The sequence below is a fragment of the Engraulis encrasicolus genome, chromosome 11, assembly GCF_034702125.1.
Source record: "Engraulis encrasicolus isolate BLACKSEA-1 chromosome 11, IST_EnEncr_1.0, whole genome shotgun sequence".
Taxonomy (NCBI): domain Eukaryota; kingdom Metazoa; phylum Chordata; class Actinopteri; order Clupeiformes; family Engraulidae; genus Engraulis; species Engraulis encrasicolus.
Window position 1 is genome coordinate 6251444 of NC_085867.1, and position 13503 is coordinate 6264946.

The window sequence follows — 13503 nt, forward strand, 5'->3', positions numbered from 1 at the left end:
GTGTGTGTTGCTAGTTGGCAGTTTCAGCTGTTGATGTTTTGTTGGATGCCTGTGTATACGTGAGTGCGTGCATGTGTGTGTGTGTGTGTGTGTGTGTGTGCGCGTGTGTAACTTGGTGGAATTGGACATCAGTTTAAATGTGTGTGAGTGTGAGTGTGAATGTGCGTGTGAGCGTGTGAGCGTGTGTGCGTGTGTGTGTGCTGATGGGAATGAGATGTGTCTGGGTCCTGTCTAGTGTGTCTGATCGCACAAAGAGCTCTTGTTGATTTTCTGTCTCCGGGTGTCCAGGTAAACATCCCACTCCCATCAACCTGTTAGACACACACACACACACACACACACACACACACACACACACACACACACACACACACACACACACACACACACACACACACACACACACACACACACACACACACCACTCCCATCAGCCTCCTCTCAACCCCTGACACACACGCTCCATGTTAGACACTCACACAGATTCGAGCACGCACGCACGCACGCACGCAAGGACGCGCGTCCGCCCTCACGCACACACATACATACAGATACACAGACAATCAACATCCCCCTGTTCAGCACTGAAATGCAACTACCATGTTGCACAGACACACACACACACACACACACACACACACACACACACACACACACACACACACACACACACACACACACACACACACACACACACACACACACACACACACACACACACACACACACACACACACACAGTTCCCTTTCTCCAGTCTCCAGCCAAAGACACACATATGTTGCTTCTTAAAATCAAACACTTGCACTCACACTCTGACACCCCCAGTTCATGAGAATATTCAGTATGCTTGTATGTGTCTGTCAAGTGTGCTGCTGTTGGTAGTTATCAGGTTTTTTTGTTGTCTTTTTTCAACTTTATTGAAGACAGGATAGTATAAGAGGTGGACAGGAAGCGAATGGGGAGAGAGATGGGGAGGGGTCTGCAAATGACCCGGGTCGGGAACCGAACCCGGGTCAGCCGCATGGCAAATGACTGCGCTACCAATAGGCCACGGTAGGGCCAGTTGTCAGGTTTTCGAAGCTAATATTGTATTTGGGTGTGAGAATGTGTGTGCTTGCCATATCAGTATGTGTATGCTTGTAAATAAAGTATTTCTAAGTGCTCAGGGGTCCGTTTCTCGAAAGCGTCTTTGCTATCGTCGTTAGCAAAGTCCTTCGTACGAGCGACTCAACTCTCTCTCGACAGCGACGCTCACCACTAAATCCAAGGGAACGGTAAGACGGTCTTAAGACGGTTAGCAACGACAAGAATCGAGAAACGGACCCCTGGTCTTTGTGATGATTACATGAGTAATGTGTGTGTATGTGTGTGTGTATGTGCATGTCTTTGTTTGTGTGTGTCTATTTGGCAGGAGCACGGTGAAGAAGGGCCTGTCCTTCAGCGCGGCGCGTCCCAGTGACCCCACCCTGTGGGATGTGGCCCTAGAACCAGGCAGACCAGAGGACCCCCCCTACACACTCTACGTAGTCTGCCAGAAGAAGAGCGCTATACCTGGGAAAAGGTCAGTTTGGACATGGTTTTTGTATGCCTGTGTGTGTGTGTGTGTCTGTGTTTGTGTGTGCAGTCATACGTGACTTTGTACGTGTCTTTGTCTGTGTGTGTGTGCGCGTGCGTGCACGCATGTCTGCATGTGCGTGTGCGTGTGCGTGTGCGTGTGCGTGTGCGTGCATGCGCATGTGTGTGTGTTTGCGTGCGTGCTAGCTGTGTTTCTTTTTGTCTCTGTGCCAAATGTGTATATGCATACTATATAGGCGCTACGTGTGCCTGTTGGTGTGTGTTTCACAGCTTCAGTGAAAGGGGTGTGGATAGGGATGTGGATGGGGTTTGAAGTGAACATGTGCTGTGAATCTTTAAAAACTCCTGCGATGACAAACTGCACCTTGAAGTGAGTGAGCGGATGTATATCCTCTATCTACAAACCCCAACTCCGATGAAGTTGGGACGTTTGGTAAACAGTGAATAAAATCAAAATGCTATCATTTTCAAAACATTCAATCTATTCATTAGATGGAGAATAGTGAAAAGACAACATATTAAGTGTTAAAACCGAGAAAAAATATTGTTTTGGGGGACATATGTACTCATTTCTAATTTGATAAATCCAACACGTCTCAAAAGAGTTGGGACGGGGATCAGTGAAATTTAGTAAACATCCAAATAAGATAAAACAACAAAGAAGAACATTTCAAAATGAATTGTACTGACGGACAATATAGGTGTCCAGGTATAAGATCATCACAGAGAGGATGAGTCACTCAGAATTAAAGATGCAAAGGGAATAATTACCATAGTTATTACATACATTTTTGAATTCCCTTTGATTTACCACGATTGAGTGTATATAAGACATATTTTTGTTGATAAAATCATTGTATAGGTTCATGACATCATGAAATATATATTGGCTGTAGTCTCACTCTAATTCCTGGAGTGCTAGAGCTATTGAAAATTTACCATATTAAGAATGCTTAATGCATGAAAATGATACAGGGGTGTAACATTCTCCTAAGCACCTGAGCTCACTTGAAATAGACCCAGAAGACATGGGAAACTGTCCTTTGCTTACAGAAGTCAGCAGAAGTAGTAGAAGTCCATTCTTTTTGACAATAATAGAGCATTGCACATCCTGTGCTACAGTAAAAATGGACCATCCAACTTGTGTTAGTGCTAGCTTCAAAAGTCAGCCTCCATGATGGCATGCGGGTGCAGTAGTGCATTGTTTAAGATGTTCTCACTCATCTGTAGAGTTAAATACAGTGCTGAATGGTATAAATGGGTTTTAAACAGCATGAAAAGCCACTCATGCATTATATTTTGAAGGGAGATCTTCGATTACTGCCACATAGTAAGGTCAAATTGCATTCTCTACTATGTTTTAACAGTTTGGCTCCATCATAAGGACCAGCAGGTGATAAAATGGTGGGTTTTTGGTCAAGACCTGTCACACTGTAAGCACTACAGAAAGGAAAACATTGCAAAACATGACAAGGAATACACCCTCCATTTAAGCTGGTGAAATCATGTCCAAGATAGGAATTAACACTGTTTTTTATATAAAATCATCTCATCGGTTAATGTATTTAACTGTTAAGTGTTGTCTTTTGTTTTGTTTTTAGTCTTCCTCGACATTTGCTGCCATTTATTGTCCCCGTCCCAACTCTTTTGAGACGTGTTGGATTTATCAAATTATAAATGAGTACATATGTCCCCCAAAACAATATTTTTTCTCAGTTTTAACACTTAATATGTTGTCTTTTCACTATTCTCCATCTAATGAATAGATTGAATGTTTTGAAAATGATAGCATTTTGATTTTATTCACTGTTTACCAAACGTCCCAACTTCATCGGAGTTGGGGTTTGTATCAATAGGCTTCACTCCGGATAATTTAATATACAACCTGCCAAGTAGACAAAACACTGATAGGGCCCCTCAAACAGCTTGCCGTAGTCACAATAGGGCCCCCATTATCAATACAGGAGGGGCCCCATGGGCCCAGGGGCAAATGCCCTGCTTGCCCCACCCATAGCTCTCCCCCTGAGTGGACATGCCTGGATGTATATCATCTATCAAAAGGCTTCACTTCGGATAATATAATACGCAACCTGCCAAGGGGAGGCACAGTGACAGGAAAAAATGGATTTTTGACAACAACAAAAAAATGATTTTTGTTGTTCAGACAGATTGTCCATGACTTTGAAGCTTCCCCAATCCTCACCACTTTTTTACAACTCAATTTAATTATATTTTCATTTCTCACTTCTGGGAGTAATATTTATAGTTACCGTGGTGACACACATCACCTCTTCAAATTAATCACAAGTATTTTTTTGGAATCCTTAGATGAACTGATTTTTTTTTTTGTTCTTAGCGCCAGATGTTCTTTATTCACTCTTGTACAAGAGTGAAAAAGAGACAAAATAAGTAACAGATTGTGTGATGACTGAGTGCCAAACAAAAAAAACAAAAAAACTGCAAAAATAACAAGTAGTTTTTCGTCTGTCTGTGATTACGCATCTCCTCCAGAACAGATGCCCAGCGCAGGCAGTCTGCCTTCACAAGTGGGGTCTCTTTAGTTCTAAATGAAGATGAAACGGTGTCCTTCCCCCATGCAACGATATAAAAAACCCCAAAGCGACAGACAGACTTAATGTGAACAAGGTCAGGCAAGACTTATCATTAAATTAAAATGAATGGATGGCTCATAGCGTCCCACCATGAGTCGGTAGTTTTAGGATATCAACCACCCATTGATCATGATTTAACGTCGCCCGCTAAGTGGCTTTTATCAGAAACATCTTTAACTCAGCCCGCAACTATTTGTCTTGTCCGTGATATTATTAAGCAATTGTTAGAGAAACAATGATTTTTACATTGGTTTTTTTGCTCTGCTTTTTGACCATAAGTTATATTTTTTGATGGAATTATGTAGTAATGGTCTTGTGCTCTAATGGTCTTGCTTTTTTAATTGGTCAGCATTGCCTGCTCCATTTGTCATTGTACTCTAGGCCTAAATGACACAGTATAGACGCAGCAAGTCAGAGCGAGACGAACCAGCTGGCTCAGCAAGATACAGTACTGTACTAGCAAATTGTGCTGTATAGAAACTCCATACCGTACAGTGTATGTTTTGTACCTCATGGAAGAAAAGGCCCAGTGTTGATACTGATGCGAATAAAAAACGAAGTTGATGATGATGCTGATGCTGATGCTGCTGCTCATGATGATGATGGTGATGATGATGATGATGACAACGATGGTGGTGGTGGTGGTGGTGGTGGTGGTCGTTTCATGGATAAAATAGGTTGAGATGATGATGATGATGATGATGAGGAGGAGGAGGAGGAGGAGGAGGAGGAGGAGGAGGATGGTGGTGGTGATGGTGGTCGTACGTATATACAGTGAGTCCAATATGTATTTGATCCCTTGCTGATTTTGCCGGTTTGCCCACTTATAAAGACATGATCAGTCTATAAATTTATGATAATATGTATTCAAACATGGAGAGACAGAATATCAAAAAGAAATTCCAGAAAATAACGTAAAATAATATACTTTAATGTATTTGTATTTCATGTAGGCAAATAAGTATTTGACCCCTCTAGCTGAAGAAGATAAAGTGCTTCGTGACAAAACCCTAGTTGTCTAGCACTGAGGTCAGATGCTTCTTTTAGTTGATGACAATGTTTGTGCATATAGTAGACAATATTTTTGCCCATTTTTCTTTGCAGATTATCTCTAAAACATTAATAGTTTGTGGCTGTAGCTTGGCAAATGGGAGGTTCAGTTCTCTCCATAGAATTACTATAGGGTTAATATTTGGAGACTGTCTAGGCCACTTCAAAACTTTAATATGCTTCTTATTGAGCCACTCCTTCGTTGCTTTGACTGTATGTTGTGTATTATTGTCATGTTGGGAGATCCAAAAATGGCCCACCCTTCAGTGTAGTGGTGGGGGGAAGGATGTTTGCACTCAGGATTGTACATTACATGTCTCCCTCCATCCATTCATTGACGATGTGAAGTTGTCCTGTGCCTTGGCCAGACAAACACCCTCAAACCATAATGATACCACTTTCATGCATGATGGTGAGGAGGGTGTTCTTGGGATCATAGACAGCAGTACTCTTTCTCAAAATACATTGAGTTGTGTTAATGCCAAACAGCTTGATTTTGGTTTCATCTGGCACCTCCTTTTCATGTCCTAAACCAGCCTGATGTCCCTTGGCAAACCTCAGGTGGGACTGCACAGGTTCCTTCTGAAGTAGAGGTACCATGTGTGCACTACAGGATTTTAAACCTCTGTGGCATTAAGTGCTACCAGTAGTTTTCTCAGAGATTTTGGTCCCAGTAGCTATGATATCATTGCCTAGTTCATCCCGTACAGGTCTCGGGTGCTTTCTCTCTGTTCTCATGATTATCAAATCCCTACAAAAGGTCAAATCTTGTATAGAACCCCAGACAGCTTGATGGATAGTCATTTTGTATTCCTCAAATTTTGGAAGAAATGCATCAACAGCTGGGTCATTAATACCCAGTCTCTTTCTTGTGGCTTTGCAGCCCATTTAATCTTTGTTCAGGTCTAAAATCTTGTCCCTGATATCATTTGACCTCTCTTTGGTCTTTCCCATGCTGGTGAGGTTGGAGTGTGGCTGATTCACTCATACTATGGACTGATTCTGCTGATTCAATGTGTCTTTAATGCATGTTAGTATGTACAGGTGTCTTTAATTCAGATGACAAGTTGATCGGAAGTGCCCATCTGGTCTGTGGGCCCGGAACTGTAATCAGTTGGCAGGGGATCAAATACTTATTTTGCTCGATGAAATGGAAATAAATTAATATATATTCTTTTAAGTTAATTTCTGGATTTTCTTTTTCATATTCTGTCTCTCCATATTAGAATACATATTATCATAACATGCATTGACTGATCATGTCTTTGTTAGTAGGCAAACCAACAAAATCAGCAAGGGATCAAATACATATTGGACTCACTGTATATAATATGATATACCGGTAGGTTGAGATGGTGCTGATGAAGGTATCTCCTCGGGCTCTGCTGATGGTCATATGAGAGCATATGATTATAGACATACAGGGCTCAGTGCAGGGTCTCAGTGCAGGGTCTCAGTGCAGGGTGATACACCATCCACAAGGATGAGTGTTTGCCCTTTGGCATTTGATATTACCATCTAATCCTCATATTCCGGAAACAAATTATTGTCTCTTTAAAATTATACACTAGACAGGGCACATACTGGAGGACTGGAAAGTGTTTTGTTTGTCTCACAATACAGTAGAGAGAGGAGGTGGGTGGGTGGTGATGGTTTGGGGTGGTGGTACCCTTTAATTTCCATAGGGTCATCTTATTTGGGTTGGTAAGCAAATAATTTTAAAAGGCTGGTTATTGTTTTATGTTAGTATTGGGGTGGTGGTTGGGGGGTGGGGGTGGGGTGGGGGGTGTTGGGGGGGAGGGGGTTTGTACCCTTTAATTTCCATAGGGTCATTTGATTTGGGTCGGTAAGCAATTTTATTTTATTTATTTTTCAAAGCTGCTTGCTGTTTTATGTTAGTATTTTTTCACAGTGGAAATAAAAACAACAGTCTGGGTCAGAGAAGGGGTTAGACAACCACAATGGTGGCCCATTGTTCTGTGGGATTAATTAATGAAAAAGAAATAATGTCCGATACAGTAACAATGCACTTGAAATGGAGTGCACTGTTGTGCTGTGTTTGGACCCTATACAGTCCAATACCGTTATTTACAGTCATCCTACTGTATGCAAAACACTGCTGATCACCCCTCCTCCCCCCTCCCCATCCAGTCTTTTACAATAGAGCTGACTCAGCACACTAGTTTATTTTATTTTATGCTTATACACTTGTGTATGCAGTGATTATCGGCCTCCTTCGCACAGTATATATCTATTTGTACTTGGGCGCATCTGATGGATTTGTATCCCAGAGACACAGAGACGAGACGCGACTCACAATACATGGATGGATGGTTTCTCACCACCACTTTATCCAGTGCAGAGTGGACAGTAACTAACACACAATAGCCCAGCAGTAGAAGCAAGCAGCAGCAGTAGCAACAACACATCCCCTGCTGTGTATGCCCCCTCCTCTCTCCCTCCCTCCCTCCCTCCCTCTCTCTCTCTCTCTCTCTCTCTCTCTCTCTCTCTCTCTCTCTCTCTCTCTCTCTCTCTCTCTCCTCTCTCTCTCTCTCTCTCTCTCTCTCTCTCTCTCTCTCCCCCCTCCCTCCCTCCTCTCTCTCTCTCTCTCTCTCTCTTTCTATCTATCTCCCCCCCTCTCTCTCTGCCTCTCTCTCTCTGTCTCTCTCTCTCTCCCCTCTCTTTCTATCTATCTCCCCCTCTCTCTCTGCCTCCCCCCCCCCTCTCTCTCTCTCTTCAGCGACCCACTTATCAACAATCATCCCTGCTCCAGCCGTGTGTGATCCTGGCTTAGGGGCTCCCATATACTCTTTGGCAGGAAGATTAGAGAGAGTTCAGATTTGAGTCTTATCTGGCCCCGCATTAACCATCGTGGAGCTCATGGCTTGGCTGTCCGTATCCCACCTCGTATCACCCTCTCTATACTGCTAAAGCAGCCATGATACAGTGTATACAGGCAGTTATGATACAGTACATAGGCTACTACTTCAGTATCTGTTGTTCTAGTTAGTTATTGCAGTTTTTTTATTCAGTGTTTTAGTGCATGGGCCTATTCTCTTTACTGTTTGATGTTGGTTTTTAAGCACCGGGAGCATCTGCACTTTACTCATTTCGTTGTACCTGTATCTCGCCCCAAATGAACCAGTGTGGAGCTCATGGCTGGCTGTCCGCAGACTATCGTATCCCCCTCTCTATACTGCCAAGGCAGTCATGATGTGCATAGTACTACCACAGTGTCTGTTGCTCTAGTAATTTATTACAGTTTTTATTACGTTTTACTTTTTATTCAGTGTTTTAATACATTAACCAGTGTGGAGATCATGGCTTGGCTGGCTGTCCGCAGACTTTCGTATCCCCCTCTCTATACTGCCAAGGCAGTCATGATACAACAGTACATACATTACTACTACTACTCCATAGCTGGTGTGTGAATATGGGGAAAGTCTGTGTATGTGTATTTTGAAAGCGCTTTGAGACAACTTTGTTGTGATATTGCGCTATATAAATACAGATTGCATTGTATTGTATATTGTACTTCAATGTCTGTTGTTCTAGTTATTTATTGCAGTTCTTTATTCAGTGTTTTAGTGGGCCTATTCTCTTTATGGTTTTATGTAGTTTTATATGCACCGGGAGCATCTGGACTTTACTCATTTCATTGTAACTGTACAGTCACAACAGAACAAAATTTGATATGGATTACCAGTGAAGACCAGTAACTACTCCGGTGAGTTGATATATTTGAAAATGTACGTTTTTGGTGCTTTTAAGGACGTGGTCGGACATGCAGGCGACTTGCCATTCTGAAGCAGGTTGGTATGAATCAAAATTTGGCAAATACCCAAGACAGCAGTAAACAAAACAAAAAACGGTGAGGGGAGTTCTAGAACATTGCAGACAACTCGGAAATGAGGCTTAATGTTGAAAATACCGCAGTTATCCTTTAAGACATTCATTCATTCATTCATTCATTCATTCATTCATTCATTCATTCATTCATTCATTCATTCATCCATTAATTAATATTGTCTCACTAGTCAAATTTGGCTATTAGAAGTTCGTACTAGCCAAACATACTGTACAATCACTATCAGTCAAAGTACCAGTTAATCTTAATGCTATACCAGCCTAACTGAATTTTCAGCAGCATTTGGCCAAGTGGCTCGTGTAAAATTAGAGCCCTTCCCCGCTAAAGCCCAGCAGCCAGGCAGATGACAGGGGAGAGACCAAGAATGAAGCATGATGCAAACAAAAATAAAAACACAAAGATTGGCTTCAAGATCAATGTGCTTGGCCAAGGCACATGAGATAAATTAGAGAACAAAAAAACATGTCTGATGAAGGCTTCATAAAGATTAAATAATTAAGAATGAATCATGCCCAGTGACAATCAATCAAATATCAATTAAAGCAGAATTGTTACAGTAATACATGAGATTGCTGGTGTTACAGACAATGTTTTAAATGAATTTACTGTAAACCAGAAAAGGAAAAATAGGCCCTGCCTTGCCCACACAGCCCAGCCCCTGTTGTGGTGGCCCCCGTTTTAGTTCCGGAACAGTGGCATCACTGCGTCACTGCATTGTTTTTTTGTTGTGTTTTTTTCTTTGGGGGTGGGGTGGGGGTAGTAAAGTGTAAGTACTTAGGGGCTTTGCTGTAACTCTCAATTCCTGTGACCGGTGGCTTTCCAGACAAGCACGTGATATCACTAGATAGCAATCAATCCCGAGCCATTGATCCCCCCTGCTGACACACTGAGAGGGAGAGAAGAGGAAGGAGAGGAATAAGAGAGGGGATGGGGGTTACGGATGGGCCATCTGTGTGTGTGTGTGTGTGTGTGCGTGTGCGTGTGCGTGTGCGTGTGTGCGTGCGCGCGCGCGTGTGTGTGTTTGTGTCTTTGTGAGTGTGTGTCTTTGTGTCTTTGTGTCTTTGTGTGTTTGTGAGTGTGTGTGTGTGTGTGTACGCGTGTGTGTGTGTGCGTGTGCTTGCGTTCTTGTTTGTGTGTGTGTGTGTGTGTGCGCTTGCGTTCTTGTGTGTGTGTGTGAGTGTGTGTGTGGGTGCATGTGTGTTTGCATGTGTGCACGCTCCTATGTATGTGGCCACGTGTGCGCATGTCTGTTTGTGTGTCTCTACATTTTTCTCTCTATGTGTGTGAGCGTGTAGTGGTGGTTGGGGGATGGGAGGTCATGGCTGTCCATTGAGCGTGCCACTGACCGCATAGTAGTAGTAGTAGTAGTAGTAGTAGTAGTAGTAGTAGTAGTATAGCCTGTGGTGTTGATCCAGCTGTGTAGCACTACTCTCACTACACTCAATGCTACTACACCAGAGATTCTTTCTTATTTACTCTCTCTGACTACACTGAACAGAACCACAGTAGGTTTCAACTGCTTCCCTCCCATCGAGAGAGGAAGGAGTGATGATGATGATGATGATGATGATGATGATGATGATGATCATTATAATGCTGATGATGATGACTGCACACTGCACCTTGATTTCTTTGTTTACTTTCTGCCACTTTTAATGCATCTTATTCTTTGCTACATCTTCTTCTTTACTCTGTGTGGGACAATGGTATCAGTGTTGCAACTGTATACACTGTGCCTTACCCTGTTCTTGCTTAAATTAAATTTCTCCTTGTAAGTCGCTTTGGCCAAAGGCGTCTGCTAAATGTTATGTAATGTAATGTAAAAATGTGAAAATGATGATGATGATAATAATTATGTTGATGGTGGTGGTGGCGGTGGTGATCGTGGTGGTGATGATGGTTATCGTGATGATTCTACTGATAGAATAGAATAAAATAGAATTAAATGAAATAAAGCCTCTCTTCAAGGTGCAAAGTGGTGATGACGACGATGACGATGATGATGACGACGACGACGACGATGATGATGATGATGATGATGATGATGATGATGGTGGTGGTGGTGGTGGTGGCAATGGTGATGGTGGTGATGATGATCATCATGATGGTGATGAGGGTGGTTCTACTGATACTCATAAATAAACCAAAGCCTCTCTACAAGGTGCAATAGTGCAAAGTGATGATGATGAAGAAGATGATGATGATGACGAAGATGATGATGATGATGAAGAAGATGATGGTGATGATGATGATGATGATGATGATGATGATGATGATGATGATGATGATGATCGACTTGATGGCAAAAGCTTCATACTCTAGCTGGCCTCGCTAACCTGTGTAACCTGAGCCACGTCACTCACACCACCTCTGTTTTTGGACTGGAAATCATCAGTCTCATCTGGCAACCCTTCTCCCATGCCATTCAACACTGCCCATCCCCATCTCTCCCATCCACCACCCTCATCCTCCCTCCATTATCCCCCTATCACACCCACTATTGACTGCCCACCACTGATGCCCATTCCTCCCACAAAGACAACCATACTATGGCCCATCCATCCTCACCCCCATCCAATCATCTTCACCACTGCCCTGCCACAACCCACCCCTAACACATACAATGTAATGGGGACCCAGTTCTCTTGTGGACCCTCCTCTCACACCCTTGTCGTCAGCCTCCCTGATCAGGGGCCATCTTGTGATGAGATCCCTAGCTGGGCTGGCAATCAGCACGACTCACACAATTCATATCCATACCAGAAGTTCAGCGGATACCAGCGGATTAGGGCGCTTTGCTCTGCTCGCTCGCTGCTTATTTCCTAACAGTCTTCTCATTTCCCCTTCACACGCTCGCTGTCAGCAGATAAACAAACAAGTCACCATGGCATGCAATGCAAGCACTTTGACAGTACAGTGTAGTACATACAGCCACGGAAAAAAAATTGAGAGACCACCTCGAAATTAGCAGTTCTTACGGGGCAGCCTTGGCCTAGTGGGCTTTACAGGGCTTTAGATCTGAGGGCTTTAGATCTGAGGGTTGCAGGTTCAAATCCCACCCTTCCTCTCCCTACCACACTTCATAGTTGAGGTGCCTCATTGACTTATCAGCAACAGCTCAGCAACTTAAATCTTTGCACCGGGAGTGGAATTAAGTCTTCCAAGAATGATGTGAAAGACTAGTGGAGAGCATGCCAGGATGCATGAAAGCTGTGATTAAAATCCAGGGTTATTTAGCCAAATATTCATTTTTGATGTGTTCCCAAGTTAACACATTACTATTATGTGGGTTTAAAGTGAATATCATCTTATTTTCTTTGTAATTTGGAGGAAATAGTCAGTAGTTTATAGAATGACACAACAATGCCCATTGTACTGAAACACATGCCTATAAGTAGTAAAACCAGAAAAAAACTGTAATTTCGAGGTGGTGTCTCAATTTTTGTCGGAACTGTATGTGCCCATCTCTGTCCCTCAGTGACCACAAATGTATGCGTCAAAGGAAGCTGAGAGCGCAGTCACACAGATAGAAGCAGGGTTTACTGGGAAATAGGGCCTGGGCACTTTTGGCTTAAAGGGGCCCCTCAAAATTAGCGGCGCAGAACTTAATCACAGGTGGGCCCCGCACCCTCGTGGGCCCCTATTTTCAGAAATGTATTAAAAAAAATAGAGTGCGGGGCCCACCGGAAAATGCCCGCTATACCAGATGGCCAGTCCAGCCCTGGATGGAAGTGTTGTGGTGTGCTGATTGCGTAATACTTGTTTGTCAACATCCAGAGAGGTCAGTTTAGGACTGGTTGTATGCAAATGAAACCAAGGGGCTTAGTATTAATTGCTGTGAAGAATTGATTGTGCTGAACCGAAATTATCCGTCGAGGAGGAAGTCTAGTAAGTATTGCTCAGTGCCTGCCCATCCTCAGTCCTCAGTGACCTTAGATGCCTGCATCCATGGAGTCTAAATCTCCAATGAAATCGCAGTTTGTCGGTTGTTTGTGTAATGTTTGTGCAGCTCAGGCCTGATTGTATGCAAATAAAACCAAGAGACTTGTTAATTGCGGTGAAGAATTGATTGTGATGAATTTCAAAGTTATGCGTTGAGGAGGTTAGTTAGTCTAAGCACAGTACAGCATGTGGCCCTCCCCTGGCCCTCGGTGATCTTAAAGGTGCACTGTGTAGGATGGTGGTCAGAGTTGGTATTGCAAATATGCTGCTCATTGAAACTGTGCTGCTGTGCTATTGACAAATTGAATTTCTCATAAATATTTACCAAGTAATAAACTAATATTTACTGGTATAAATAAAGAGGGCTAAGCATCCAATTGCAGATAAAAGTGTTTGTTTGTTATTTGTGTAATGTTTGTGCGTTTACAGCGAGGAGGGTCAGGTCAGCTAAGGCC

The 13503-nt window shown here is 43.0% G+C and overlaps 1 protein-coding gene across 1 annotated transcript in view; it reads left to right on the forward strand.

Annotated features, from left to right (window-relative positions):
- Positions 1–13503, forward strand: part of si:dkey-1d7.3 (transmembrane protein 132C) — an 82092-nt gene that overhangs the window by 40126 nt on the left and 28463 nt on the right. Inside the window, exon 4 of the mRNA XM_063211089.1 lies at positions 1413–1562. Within this exon, the coding sequence (XP_063067159.1) occupies positions 1413–1562 (150 nt within the window). The remainder of the gene's footprint in view (positions 1–1412; positions 1563–13503) is intronic.